The 16,984-nt window shown below is 28.0% G+C and overlaps 1 protein-coding gene across 1 annotated transcript; it reads left to right on the top strand.

Moving 5' to 3' along the window:
• Positions 1-258: 258 nt before the first annotated feature.
• LOC132930450 (SPARC-related modular calcium-binding protein 2) lies at positions 259-16,895 on the top strand. The gene is made up of 14 exons (XM_060996332.1): positions 259-734; positions 1,662-1,841; positions 7,620-7,788; positions 10,212-10,424; positions 10,510-10,557; positions 10,905-11,000; positions 11,699-11,938; positions 12,862-13,023; positions 13,140-13,220; positions 15,741-15,863; positions 15,944-16,121; positions 16,207-16,291; positions 16,395-16,575; positions 16,642-16,895. Exons 2-14 carry the CDS (start codon positions 1,755-1,757, stop codon positions 16,713-16,715), a joined length of 1,737 nt encoding a protein of 578 aa, XP_060852315.1. The 5' UTR covers positions 259-734; positions 1,662-1,754; the 3' UTR covers positions 16,716-16,895.
• Positions 16,896-16,984: the final 89 nt, after the last annotated feature.

Genomic DNA, 16,984 nt, shown 5'->3' with positions numbered 1-16,984 from the left:
GCATGCGCACAGGGCCCCGCACGACTCGTATTATTAATATTATATATTATATTATGTATACCTTTTTCATACCGTTCTGACCCGCCACCGACCCGTTCCAAACGAGTGGTGAGTATTATATATATTATTTTATTATTATTATTATTATTATTATTGTTGTTATATATGTGTACGGTCCGTGTTGTGAGTGTGTGTGTAGTGTGATGCGTATGTATGTGTGTGTATTGTGCGCGAGGTGGGTGTGTGTATGTGCGCGCAGTTCGGCTCTTCTAGCTACGCACGCCGTACGTGTCGTAAGAGTATAGTCCGACAGTCCGCCGAGTAAACCACAACGCCGACACGAGGACGTACTTCCAATAAAAACTACGTTATTTAATATTATATTTTATATTTACTGTATGCTCGTAGTATAACCACACCAATTTCCGTGTAGTGATCGGCTCAGATATAATATTATCGTTGTCGTTTTTGATCTATTTAAATCATTATTATTGAATTTTATTTTCTTCATTATTTACTGCGTATTTATTATTTATTTATTTTTAACACTTGATGCTTTTCGTTTGAAGTTTTTCTCGAATAGAACGTTTTGGACTTTTTTTTATAATACATTTGTTCTTTTTTTTTCTCTCGCGTGCGTTATGCCTCGTTCACAACGATGATAATATTGTGTCATTGTGATACGAATGATACAACATTGTAGGTGCATCAAGACTATTGAAGATTGGCTGCAGGTACATTATAAATTATAATAGCTATTAAATGAGACTTGCTACTTTTTTTCATGTTCAAGAAAACCGAACAAAACCCATCTACACGATTTCAGTTTATATCCATTAAATAATAATAAAGAATATCAGTAATTTTCATTTGCAAACACTTGGCTAAAATTTAAGCAATATTAAAAAAAAACGGTTATCAGCATCTTTTAGTATTATTAAACTGACAATATACTAAATATTAGGTATAGGTGCTTATAACATTGCCAATGTGATTTTAATTTAAACAAAACGAATTATTGAAATATTAATGAATATAATATATTTATATTATATAGGCGTAGTCTTAAATTTGTCTCAAAAATAATTTAAAACTAAACGATGTATCGATTATGTATCGAATACCACGCGTGTGACGTAAATGATATATGTTAGCTATAATCACGTATGTACTGTGATGTATAGCTTAGCGACTTCATCGAAGGTATTACTTATAACTTTCAAACATGCGTAACGTTGAGATTCAACGACTATATGTTTATGGGTTATTTATAGGCCAAGATAGAAACGAAGATGGTGTTGGTTTTGTTCGATATATTTGGATTGATCGTATCGCAAAGAGGTGAAAGTTTCGATGCTATTATTTCTTAATTACGACGACAATAATAGTTATTAATTAATAAAAGGTATAGAAAAAAACTAGGATATATCCTCCGGATACTATGATAAAGTAGGTTTAAATCTACAAGGTGTAATACATACATAAATATGTATAATAGTAATCTAGATTTTTTTGTTATGTCTATTGACTATGAAAACATCCCGCGACAATACCATGTTAAACGAAACTACAAATTTGATTATTTTTTGCAATTATAATATAGTAATTAAACGCATTACCTAATATATAATAATATTATTACACATTTCTTCTGGTTACAGGCATGCGCTCGAGGCGATTGATGCACACGTGCTACGGCTGCAGTAGTCGGTAGTTAGAACACCCCGGAGAAGAATGACACGTCAATTACCGTCATGAACTTTCATTCAGTCGCTGATCTATTGCCATGGATGTTGTTGCTATTTTCCTCGACCGGCTTCACTTCTCCCGTTCCAAACAAGGTGAGCTACTCGATTTTGTCCTTTCCACGGTACTTAATAATTCAATACTTATTATACATATTAAAATAAATCCGTTTAATGTTAAACCAAAAACAATGCAGTAAATGGCAAGTCTTTAGAAATCGTTAAGTACAATATTCTTTGCTATCAAACTATTAGATTCATAGTTAAATTATTCAATGTATTGGTACAATGATAACTATTATCATGATTTAAGACCACGATAAAAAAAACTTAACCGAATCTCCATTTCGTTTGAAGTTAATTATAATCCCCAGTTGAGTAAATATATAATATCTCACTTCGAAGATTTCATTCCGGTTTTATACAACGAAACAACATCCCCAGTTATAAATGGTGGTATATACTATGTACATAGTTTAAAACTAGGTTAATTATTATCCACGTTTCGTCTTTATATTTATACTCGACTGTATAGTACTATGTATTGAATGATTTTTCGAGAGAAAAAAGATATACCCTCAAGGATCTCGGTTCACAGGCGGCACATTGTCTGGCACGTCTCGGAATAGTTTTTATGAGGTCGATTATTAGCTGGGCGTGTCTCAAACACCTTTTCATTTATAAGCCCCCGGGTGAAAAAAAAACCATATACATGCTATATCGGTTATGAGAAAAAAACATTGGTGCCGGCGAGTCTAGGGTTGACTTCACAATACTATCGGCACACCTGGCTCAGAGCGAGTTGTTTATGGAAAACCATTATTTATTTGTATCGAGTGTTATATACCTATAGTGCCTACGTACAACTTATCGACGATCTTTCAAAATAATTTATATCAATTAAATTTGCGTTTTCTAATAAATATTATAATCTCTTACTAATGGAATTAGATAAATATAAATAATACCTACATAAGTGCATTTAAAATTAATAATATTTTATGAAAATATTAAAATAAAATACAATTTACAAACTACCATAGTTTATTAACTATGGAATTTAAAGCTATATAAATCTCTGATGGCTGTGAATTATTTCTAAAAATATAATACCTAGGTATATTATACTTTAAAACTTACAATATAATGAATTACAATAAACTTTATGTTTCTCTATGAGGAATGCAAGTCAATAACTGTTATAATGCAGTAATAATAGGCACTACAATTAAGAACTCTCAATATTTATATTGTATTTATTATTAATAATTTAAACAATCAAACTTTTACACATAATATGCAGTAGTTATAAATCGATATCAATATTATAATAATCGTAATAGTAGGTATAAACCCTCTCGAGATCATTATCAAAACCATATGAGTATGAGTTCGAAATAGTTCTCCATTTTATCGTATTCTAATATTTATTGTTTTTTCAAACAAACAAATTTTAATTTAAAAACTAAAAAGATTAAGTGATATATTATAGTTTATAATATATAGGCTAAAAATACTAGCTGTACAATTATATTTTATAACATGCAATGTATGTAATTATCCACGACCGTGTAAGCAGGTATATAATATATTATCTATTATAATATATAAATATGATGTAAATATTTGCTCGAAGTACATGATGTTTATATTAATATGGTACAAAGGCAATGACATATACGAGGGGTGGATTATGGGGGTTAAATGTTAATCCCCTCTTCCAGGGTAGTTTACGCACAGGTACCTAATATACCTATCAATATTTATTAAAATAATTAAAATATTTTTTTCGTGTTTATTTTTTATATTATTGATAAATTAAATACCATCGTCATTGATCAATAAATTAAATCATGAATCAAAAACTTCAATAGCCCTCAGAACACGTATTTCATTCAACTGACGATTGATGACTACAATTTTATTATACATGCACAACCAACTACATGTTGAACTCACCGTTCAAAATAAAAAAAATATTTGCTTTCATAATATTTTGTCTTCGATAAAAATATTTTATATTTCTAAACAATGTATAGATAATATACTCGAAAACCAGTTTTCGTCCGAATTCCTATACAATCGAATCCGTTTGCAGGACGTTATCGTTTTAAATGTTCAACGATTTTGCGGTGCCACATAAGTATTTGGTATTTCGATCCCTCCTGTCCTGCAATATAACGCACATATTATTATCATTATATTGTGATGAGTGTTCGAATATACTTATATTATATACGTTTATTGGACGTCGCCGCCGTTCTTCCGTTAACCTTTTTGGTTTAGCTGGTAGGTACATATATTATAATATCATCTCCACTTTATGGACGTTGGCCACCGCATTATATTATATATGTGTGTAAAACGAAGACGAAATGCGGTGGCGAGTAAAATTACAATGGAAACCTTTGAAAACCTGTGTGTTGTCGTATGTATCACAAACCATAACCTTGAAAAAAAAATTACAACCATACGCGCGTGCGCGCACACAAACATTTATATATATTATATACGTTTATAATATTATTGCGCTCGAAGAGATTATCCAAATCGGACGAAGATGAAAAAAGAACACGTAATAAATCTCTAATATATATAGGTATACGGTGTATCCAATTCGAATAGTACATTTATATTGTATAAGTGGACCCAAATAAATCACCACCACAGGAGAAATAAACATCCGTTACGACAGTGAAGTTGTGTTGTATTATAATAGGTATCTAGTATTCTTGCGACTTGGTAAAAAAAAAAGAATCGTTTATTGTATTTTTACTTACATTGTTAAAGTTAAAAAATCAAATTATTGACTCTTTAAATCGACTTGAATAAATACCATTATTCTTAATATACAGTATTAAGATACTAATTTAAATATTATAATACAATATAGTTATATTTTATTCTTTTAATAAATATATTTTGAATTTTTAAAGTAATTTATAAGCCCCGGATATCAAATATACTCAAAATACTATTTATTGACAAGTTATAAGAATTTTTTATTATGATAATGAATACTAATAAAAACAAATGTTGCTGCGACACTACTATTACATCTACTTGATTTAAATAAATATCCACAACTTTACGTTAGAAATATGTTTCTTATAGTTTTATAATAAACTATTAAATATATACATTATGTTATAATGTACAGTTGTACTTGTACAATAATTATGATCAATATTACTTACTAAAACTAAAACCAGGGTGTCTGGGCGTGCATATAGGTACCTACTTTGTCCCAACCCGTCACATTTAGGATGTATATAAGCATATATATATATAGCCTACAGTAAGCTTATAAGTATATCGCAAACTTTGTAATTTTATAAAATCGTGTATGCAATTGCAGATATGCCAAGTCAGACAAGTCTTACACTTTTCAGTTCTGATAGAAACACACAATAATACGTGCGCTCATGTCCGTATGTCTATATATTTTTGCATTATATGTGTAAAGCTGTAATACATATTTATTACTACACGTACCTTATATAAATATATAATATATAACATCTGTATATTATAAACTTACTGCTTCAGACAAGTATAGTCGTGGCGGCTATCCAATTAATATCATTTAGAGGAGACCGGTTGTCGTAAAATTATCATCTTATATAGAGTTATTAATAAAACACCTATACATTATTTATGAAAGAAAAAAAACACTGTGTTAAAACTGGTTTATTTTTCACAGTTCGCTGATCAGAGACGCACTGCAGCGTATAATATGTCGTGTAAGTAGCCGCTATAATATATTGTAATACTGCAGTATTATACGCAGATACTGCAATAATTTAAGTATTCGTTTTATTCTTGCGATAAATCGAAATTTGTTGACTTGACATCTGAAACAAAAACTTTATATTATTTTCGGAGCAAATTGAAATCAGGAAAATTATAAAAAATTTCTTAAATGACTTCATTGAACATTATTATTTCATATGCAAAAAAAAATATTTGTAAATTAAATTAATAGTATAGGAATTCCTTAAACTTGATCATATCATTTTAACTAAACTTAAACTATCAACTTTCGAAATACAGATGCAAAGTATAATATAGTATCAATGTTTTATTATTTAAAAAAGATTTTATTGCGTGTAAGGAGTAATAATTAATATTAATACTAAATAATATTTTCGGTAAACTATTATATTATTATTATATTTTTCAATTCTTTACGGCCTATATTAATAGGTACGAAATAATCATAATATTATTTAAAAAACAAAATAATAGATTACAAATATAAAAATAAATATTCTAAAATTATGAAATTATATTTGCAACAACCAACAACCAGAGAAATTTATAATGATGTTGTGTCAATACTCAGTGTCTTAGGCTCTACATCATGGGTCACCAAATGGCGGCCCACGAACACATTTTATCCGGCCCGCAAACAAATAATAAATAACACATATTACGACAACATTATAATTGTTATTATTGTAAATTATTATTTTTGTTAAACATTTTTGGTTTTTAAATAATGTAAATATGTACTTAGAATTTTGATGGCCCGTGAAAAATTTTCAGATCCCTGCTCTACATTATGGGAGGAGAAAGACTAGGTGATTTTGATGATTCTAAGAAATATATTTCTAATAATTTATATATATATATACGTCATGGATCTCATCAGTTTTTTATGAAAGAGGTGATTAAAGCAATCCTTAGTCCCCTTATCTTTCTGTCATTTACACCTATTACTTTGATTAATGGAAATTATTACCTCTTAAATACCTAATATTAATACACCAATATAATAGATATAACGCATATTATCATAGATTATAGTTTACTATAGTTATTTTTTTCATTTATTAAATAATATACAATCTATATCAAAAAGAGTAAATTACACAATAAGTATAAGTATATATATGTTTATGTGATAAGACTGATAAGTGAATAAAAAGTATGAATAGATTATAGTTTATAAGGACAAAAAATTACATGCGAACAACATAATACTGCACACATGCACGTGCCTATAGAAATTTTAATACTGGATAGTGAATGCTGGCATTATCAATCAATAGATATATCATATATACTTATGTTCTTTTATGATATTCTTATGAGTTATAAGTCTTTTTATATTACGGATATTGTCTGCGTAGCTGGTGGATTTGTGTATACAAAAAACAATTACCTCGGGAAATTAGTGAAAAAACTAGTTAAATGTTTTCCCCGAAAACTCAATTTGCTAACAAAAAAGGTCTTTTGCATTAACAGCGAAACCAGTTTTTTCTTACATATACATAACTACAACGAGTAAATATGTCCCACCTACAGTTAATGCGTTCCACGTTCTTTTTTCCGATTCCCGCTACAACGTCTGTGACGATCCTATAATGGCGCCAACTAGCTATATTAAAAAGCCGAAATGCATTTCAGATAATTTTTTTTTCTACCCCGTCGTCGTATTGTCGTCCCCACCCGATGATAAAACTAGTTTCTTAAATCGTTTCTGAGTATATTCGTCGTTATATTCGTAGTCACAAATCGCCGTCATAAAATAACATTTTTTTTCCATTCATCCATCGTCTATAGTAAAAAATATAAGCACGCAAATTAATATTATAATATATTTATTGTTAATTATTAATACATTATAATATATATTATAAATTTGAATAAAGTACGTACTGTATATTACTTCATTGCTGTGGAAAACGTACATTAAGCTGAGGAAATAAATAATGTCGATTTTTTGTATACATATAATATAATATTATGTATTAAATAGGAAGTTAAAATAAAATAGATTATATATATATATTACAATTTACAAATACTCCCGAGACACCTAGTATCATATATAATATGTTATATTCATATGCACGATTGTTTCAACAGGAATTCGATTGCAAAGGTCGAGTGGAACGGTGCGAGAGGAAGAAGGCGGCCACCAGGAGACCAGTGTGCGGCACGGACAATATTAGCTATCCGAGTAGATGCGCCTTGCTGCGAGTCCGATGCTTTAACGATTCGTTGTTGCGTGTCAAACACCGGGGACGATGCAAAGGTAATTTATTTTAACATAATGTAATAATAATATACTATATTGTGTGATGTAACAGATCTGCACTTTTTGCTATTTAGTATTTACCCATCGTGGAAATGTACTTCGTTGAAATATTATATAATACAATAATAATCGTGTGACGGATTCTCTTGTGAAATCAAAAAAGGTTAATTTGTTTACCATAATATCCATTTTGTGTTATTTCTATTGGTATCTAGAGGAGAAGTAAAAATAACAAAAACGCAATAAATATATAGGTATATATAAATTACAAGCATTATAATCAATTTGCTCACCCTTTACAAACATTTTATAATCCTCTGAAGTGATCCATGTATCCCTATATGTTTATCATATTATATAACTATATAAGTATTTATTTTGTTATACATACATCTAAATCATATAGATATGATACACTTTTAAACACATCATGATGACATGGTTATCTAATTGTTTACTAGATGTATTTAATATGCATATGATGGTAAAATAGCAAGATACGTGTACAATGCTGCAGGTGTGTATTTTCCTTTCAAACAATCATAAAAATAAAACAATATCCATAACTTCGTTCCAAGTATATCAGTAACCACCTACACATGATTTTTATTTTGCAACTGGGCAAAAAAACATGGGTTTTACCTGACTGTAGAATTGTTTCACTTATGAAAGGTATAAAACAACTATTCATGAAAAATATTAGGTTTAAAAAGTAAAACTTATGGGAACTTAAAAATAAATACAAACAATTATACTACTATTCATGTGTACATTATACTATCTAATTATTAAAATTGCCATATTCAATGAATTATCATACGAATTTGACAGTATATTTTTACTCCTTTATAAAGAGTATATGATTCGTGTCTTTAGTCCAAAACATATTTGTTTTTATAAAAAAAAAAGTAGGTACAACATTTTTATTTATTATCCTTAATAAATAATCGATTAATTTACAGTGATCCAATATTAATAATATACTCACAAATATTCAATGCTAATAAATCTTAATGACCATTGTGTAATATTAAATCGATTAAACCCGTAATTTTCAAATTGGTACAATATATTTTATTAATATTTTCATAAAAAATATTTTCTTACATTGATCATCTTAATCTTAATTTTACAAACGCTTCAAAAAATATGCTATACATATACATAGCAGACGTATATATGCGTATATAAGCATAAATAAGCTTGCCAAGAAGATGTAATAAATTAAGTAATTTTTTTTTTATTCTTGTTCTAAGTTAAAACTTGTATTTTTAATTTAAAAATTGATGTTTATTTTCTTTTTTTGATTTGAATTAACTTATTTCCTTATAAGTTACAATTTAATTAAATAATTTTGCTTTTTACTTCACTGTTACTCATTACTCTCTTTAGTGTGTTATTTATTTATTGTTTTTTTAACAAATATATTATTATTATTATACTTTTATAATGTACTTACCCGTATCCGTTATACCTACTTATTTGTTCTCTTAGGTAAAAATTATATAATTATTTAAAAAATGAAAAATTATATTATGATACATATAATATAGGTATACTACCCATAACGGCCATAATAACTGTATATAATTACTCATATATAATGCATCTAAAGACAATATCTCCAGCTATATTGTGTAAATCTTGAACGTGATATTGAAATGACACGTATACCTACCAATGCTTACAAACTATATTAAAAAAGATTTACAAAAATACTGTTATAATATATTATATCAGTTATCAGTCTACTTAATTTTTCTTAGTTTACTAAATTTTATCAACATTTTCAAATTCATAGATAAAAATAATTTTATACTTAATATTGAAAATAAGTATTAACTAATAACTTTAAAGACTTAAATCTTTCACTAAATATTTAGATAATTTTTTTGCTATTTATAGGTTCATAAACATTTAACATTTTTATTTTGTTAAAATTTTGATTTGTATGTAAGATAACTTGCAAATGTAATACAAGATACTTCATACGTTATTTTCAAAATGATTAAAAATTATCGATAATACGAGGTACCTACACTTTATGACAATTAATATACTTAACAATGCCCTAGTGAGTAGGTCTAAGAATAACCTAGCTTTTTTTTACATGGATAAACTATTTTAAAGTAAAGTAAACTGTTCTCAATTTTTATAATTAAATATTAATAACTTTACGTAGCTTTTAAATTCTCATCAAGTATTGCATTGTACTCGTATGCTATACTATTCTACTATTGAGTTTAAACATACAATATACAAAAACAGTGTTTATTACATGGAGCAGTAAATCTTCAATAAGCAATATTATTACCTATTTTACTTGTTTGATTATATCGCTATTAACATATTTGTAGTTAATTTTAAGTATTTTAAAGTTAAATGAAGTATGGAGTATTAAAACTATTGATTTTATATAGAAAAGCAGCCCTGTTGGGTAGATCATACTACGAAATCAGTTGATCCAACTCGAACGCCGGACTCATATATGCCCAGATGCAAAGCGGACGGCACATACTTCCGGATTCAATGCCATAAAAAGGAAGGATATTGTTGGTGTGTAACACCTGCGGGAAAAGTAGTGTCCAACACCATTGTTCGAGGACAAAAGCCCAAATGTGATAATGGCAGAGGTTCGTTTGAAATTATACTTAAGTAATACCTCCATATTTACTTTTGTTTTGTCAAACTCTATTATGTAGTATTGTTTTTTAATAGGCAAATGGCGTAGAGGTTCTTTGCAGAAAGGAGGTAATCCTAGAAGAGGTAAACAAATTTACAATACATAATTAGCGTAGGTATAATTCTAAAGACTAAAGAGTAAAATATATAAATTATTTTATATACCTTTCTTCCCTTAAAAAAAATTCGTTTTAGAACCTTTACTTCTACATGAATATATTTTAATGTAATTTGCAATAATATTATATAATTTATATGTATTTATGTAATATATGGATAGACAATGAATGTTAATGTAACGTCCAATAACCTCTGAAAGTTTCTAATCTATAAGCACTCTAGACATTATATTTAGTATAAATAGGTTTTAGGTATACATATAAAATTAACAAATAACAATTATTATAAACAAATTGTTACCGTGTTTTTAGAATGCAGTAAAAACGATAAAGTAATATTTGTCAATAATTTAATCAGAATATTCAAAACGGAGTACAATCGAGAACAATATGCAGCATTAATAAATGGTAAAGTAATTAAAGTTATACATATTATAATATATATTTATCTGTAGATGTATGCAAAGTATTTTGGTTTTGTTAGAGATCTTATTATCAATATTTAGCGATATTTTAGATTACAATACATATAATTTTTTAACTACTAATCTAACAGAACGAAAAGTATATAAATATGTATTCCGGTATTCGTTAACAATTAGAGAGAAAACATAATAAATAACTAACTTAGTAAATAACTACTGTACTCATCGACCATCGTGTCTATAAAAGTTTTTACTTATCAAAAATTTTACTTGTTGATATTCATTAATGTATTAAAATATTAAAATTAAATAGCTATCCATATTTTGTTTATTATTAAAAACTATAATACAATTTCCTAAAATATTTGTGGGTTGATTTCTACAAAAATAAGACGGAAAAATAATTTTAAAAATGTAACATTCAGAGTAAATTATGCATTTTGGAGAGAGGCTATACTCTTATATACTCTATAAGTATAGGTATAATTCCTATAGATATATACTTTTATTATTATTGTTCCAATGTTTATAACATAAAGTTTTATAAATAGTAAGTATCAATTATTTTATTTAAAAAAAATACTCTTAAGCAATAAGCCTACTGCAGATGTCTGATAATAATTAATAACGGATTTTAATTTTTAAATGTTGAATTCTTATTTATATTTATGTACATAATAGGTGACCGTTCGCTGTTGGATCCAATTACGTTGGATAAACGAGTCACTGAATGGAAATTCAATAATTTGGACGCAGACAAAAACGAAAGCCTTACTAGAATAGAATACAGAGACTTAAAGAGACTAGTCCGTAAAGTGGTAAGGCCCAAGAGATGTTCCAGGACGTTTATCCGCAACTGCGACACCGACCATAACAGCGTAGTGTCGAAAGTCGAATGGACAAATTGTTTATCGATTGACGGTAAGTCACCATTGACGGAGAATATATTAATATGTAATAATATATTTTATACATCACATGTTTGTTCCCATCGTTAACTTTATTCTAATTTATATTTTTAACTATTATTTTGGATAAGTAATCTTCTTTATTAAAATGACAAAATTTTAGTATGTTATCTAAATGTACTTAGATAATTAAGTAGATTTTAAATAATTTAAGCTCAAAATAATTTTTTTTAAATATTTATTTTCGTGCTGATTAAAAACTTGATATCCTGAAGTATTCGAATATTCTTAAATCTTACAATTTTGGCAGGTGGGTGACAGATTATAATCTTCACATTTTATTGAGTACAATTTTGTTTATTTAATATAATGACATCACTTATTATAGAACATTACTACATTAGTACGTACTTACATTTGAATACATATGTAGGTACTATTATATTTTTAAAAAGGGTGAGAGATGAAATAGTCTTAAAGGTTTTTAATTTGAAATTGTTTATTCCAAATATGAGTACAGACAGTACAAAAATATTTAGTTATATAATTAATGTATAATAAAATCGTTGCAGTGAAAGTTTCACAATCATCATGCGTAACTTAGATATTAATAAAAAACTATTATCTAATTAACTTATTTTTAACTGGACGTTCAGTTAATATTTAATCTTCATACCTATTAACTTTAAACTTTCAAGTTAAGTATATTGTTTATTTTAACTATATCCTTATAATTCAACGTTCTTAACTTTGACCTAAGTTAACTAATTCAAGTTTTTCATTAACTTACCTATGTTTGCCCTAATTGTGTTAATCCAGCTAAATATACATCTGTAGTATTAATAGTATTATCTATTGGAATGTTGGTTTGTATAAATATAATAATATAATAATATACTGTATACTAATATTATTTATTTGTATAATAATTATCAGAAACATTGGGCAAAAAGTCATCAACAACCTCGACTACGACGACGACCACGACGACCACGACCACTACGACTACCACTACAACGACCGAAATTCCCTCGTCGGAAGACTACGAAGACAAAGAGGACGGTGGAATCGGACTTGAGGAAGCCGATCCCGAAGACAGTAAGTACAAACCTAACTATTGCCCATACATGTTAGGTATACATATTATATATCATGTTTGATATTTTCGTCGATAACGCAACACGATAATAATGAAATACTTTTTGTATTCGCAGTACTACAAGAAAGCGTAGCTACGCTTAGTGGTACTCTTCCGGGTTTAATGGCCGAAGGCGACCAAGAGGAAGAGGCTGAAGGTATTTTTGTTCATTGATATAAAATTACTAAAACAATACAATGTATAATAGTATCTATATATTATACAAAGTATGTTCTTACCTTCTATTTAGATACGTCTTACATACTGCAATAAGACACCTAGTTAAATATCAATTAACAACAGTTGAACACAATTTAACACGATACATATATTAACTGCTCTAACTAGTAGGTACATAGGTTCTTATAGTTTCTTACACTTAATGATCAATAGGGACCACTGTTGCGCTAAACTGAATACAAATATACAATCGCTAACAATAACGATAATACTGAAATTGTAAAATAATGCGTTTCTAGACACATCCATAAAATGTTTTTACGACTTTCCAAAATATTGGGAAACTTGTTTGTTCCAATAAATTAAGCATAAAAAAATCGTACATTTAAAATAATGACATGGCGTGGTAAACTTGATTGTTGTACGTACGTGTATAAAAAACGTAAAATATCATCGAACTTTAAAATGCTATAACTTTGAAACCATAAGTTCCATCGAAAAATTCAAATTGCACGATCATTCTAAGCTCATTAATTTATTTCGGTTTCAAAAAAAAAAAAATTCACTTGAATTCTAAACTAAAATTGCTCCCTTAGATTTATTTAATAAACTATATCTTCTCAAAAGTCCAACCAACACTAATTAAAATACGAAGACGAGTAATGAGTAACACTGATGACTGTCCGGTGCCCACCACACGCTGGAAGCATACTATTCACTGCAGGGCCCCCACACCCCACAAGGGGGGAGCAGCTGATCGACCTCAAGTACAGGGGCCCGTGGGTTCGTTGAAATTTATTTGAAATGGGCCCGCACAAACATTTGGTACAGGAACCCGAGATTGTATGTGGGGGCTCTGATTCACGATACCACTTGTGCACAAAGCCATTTTTGCACGAAGTACACTGTTCGAGTCGTGTTCCATTTATCTTTTATCTAATGCGCGTCTCGCCAAATGTCAAATGACCAATATATAGGTGCACGTTACCGCGGTGTTACCTACAAGTTTAACTATAATATTCAATTCTACAGTTCACGTGACATGAATTAATGGTTACCCGGTTTAAATATTTGTTTACCGTAAACCATGTTAGGTACACGAAAGACTGTTTATTTCATCTAAATGATCGAGTTTTGGTGTCGGGAGTGTATTCATTTACCTAAGCGCTCAAATTTTCCGCTTTATCTATATATGTATACATAATATATTATATGCATATAGTGCCATGTCTTCTTAAACCTCTATATCATTATCGGTAATAATTTGCAATACAATACCGCTGATGCATATGTTTCACTACATTAAAAATATAAATATCATAAACATAATATACGACAATAATCGGCATATTAGACATCATATTTATTTGTTATACTTTCTTAAAATAGTTAGATTAAGACTTAAGAGATTCACTACAGTTTCTCACGTCGTGATATTACCTTTTAGGACATCATAAGTGCGAAATCCACAACTATTGAATCCCGAGTTTTGGTAATTTGCTTCAAATACAAAATGTTAGCTCAAAAATAATTGTGAGATCCGGTAAGAAAATAATTACGAATCTTAACAAACATTCACTAAAAAATTGACAGATTTCTATATAATAGTGTAATATAGAAGTCTGTGTCATAGCCACAGTGTATTTACCCCATAATAATGTAATATATGTATGAAAATAAAGATACATACATAAAAATTATATTGTTTAAGTTTAACAAATTCTCATTCACAAAACTAAACAGATTACAATTACGATTAATACAACGTGTAACTTAATTTGGTGGATTTCTTCCTACTTTCATTAAAATTTATTTGGCTTTAAACATATTATACACAATATATACTACATATTTGTGCAACTAGGGGTATTGCACGGAGCACCCTTAGCTGGCTCGTTAAAAAAATACTCATATTAAAAACGAAAAACAATTTCTCTTTTTATCTATTAATTATTATTATCACTATTTTATCGATTAGAATAAAATAATATTTATATAAAAATAAAATAAAGTAAATAATTTATTATATATTTATAAATTATAAATAAAAAAATCAATTTCGTCAGAGTAAGAAATTTCACAATGTTTTTATTATTAACCCTATCAATATTTTCTTAGAGTAAATACAAATTTAAAATTTAGTTTGCCGTTTATGCATCAAATTCGATACTAGCCGATACTTTTTCAAAAATGGTTAATAAAAATGTAGGGTTTTTCAGGTGGCAAAATTAAGTTTTAAAAATTTAAACGATGGTACAAAGATCACGGTTTTACCTGTACTATACAAAGTAATTGAATACTAAATCATACAAATTTCATAATCATAATTTGTGAGATTTAACAAATAAGTAACATTTAAAAATACTGCATACATTTAATAAACATATTTTATAGGTAGTACCTATACAATATACATAATATTATATACGATTTACATATACATAGAAATAAATTATAGTTGATTTATGACGTGCTAACATTTAATTTTGTTTTTCAGTTAACGATTGTTTAATAGACAGACAAGAAGCATTAGATGATCCATCGTCTTCGTCGCATAAATACATACCAGAATGTACAACAGATGGAAGATATAAACGTGTTCAGTGTTACAAATCAGTCGGTAAGTACATTAAGTCTGATGAGATTATTGAAATTTAAAATAAAGTATTTTATTTTCGGGTGGAATTGTTTTTAATTTAGGTTATTGTTGGTGCGCACAAGAAGACACCGGAAAACCAATACCAGGAACCTCGGTAAAAGATTCTAATCCTAAGTGTGATGGTATTCCTTTACTTTCCCGTCCAATAAAAGGTTGCCCTGAGCATAAAAAACATATTTTTTTAAAAGATCTCATGGATTACCTAAAACAAAAACACAGGTTTGTAATACACAAATAACATTTCATTTTTTACAGACATAATTTTTCTAATATTTTGCTTGTTTTGAATTTATAATTTTTACAGTAAAAACAATAACACGTCATTTTCTAGTGACTATGAGTCGATAATCTCAGACATTTTTCATTCTTTGGATACAAATCACAATAAAGTAAGTGAATTTGTTTATGTTAGCAATACGTATTCTGTCGATACATAATACTTAGTAATATTAAATTATTAATACTGTCATACATTGCGTTTTAAAATAAAAGGTGTTGGAGCGCAAAGAATGGAAGAGTTTTCGCGAAGAAATGGCAGCCAACAACAAACTAAAAAGATGCGGAAAAAAAATGCCTCGACATTGTGATGTTAATCATGATAATAAAATTGGCTTCACAGAATGGTTAAATTGTTTAAATGTTAACCATGTTCAGACTCAAACACAACCCAATGGTATATTTTTAGATAAATTATAATGTCGTCAAACACGTGTTTGAAAAATTCTTATATTTTTTTCAGAGTCTAACACAACAATAATTGCTAAAAGAAGAGGTCCTAATCCACTTGAATCATATCTAAAGGGTGATGACTAAATCAGATGGCAAACGGTTATATTCTGAAATAAATAAAATCAATAAAATACAGCAAAATTAATTTTTATTAAGACTGTTTGTAAACTATGATTTAACAGCTTGATCATACTATTACTATTATATTACATATATGAAATATGTATTGTATATTATATAAACTTTATTTTTCTGAAAATACTATATTGCTTTTTTAATATTATAATATATATATATATATATATTTTGATTTTTATTTAACTAATTTATAATAAAATAAAAGTTTTATTATT

The sequence above is a fragment of the Rhopalosiphum padi genome, chromosome 4, assembly GCF_020882245.1.
Source record: "Rhopalosiphum padi isolate XX-2018 chromosome 4, ASM2088224v1, whole genome shotgun sequence".
In the NCBI taxonomy this organism is placed as follows: Eukaryota; Metazoa; Arthropoda; class Insecta; order Hemiptera; family Aphididae; genus Rhopalosiphum; species Rhopalosiphum padi.
This window is presented reverse-complemented; position numbering and strand designations above follow the sequence as displayed.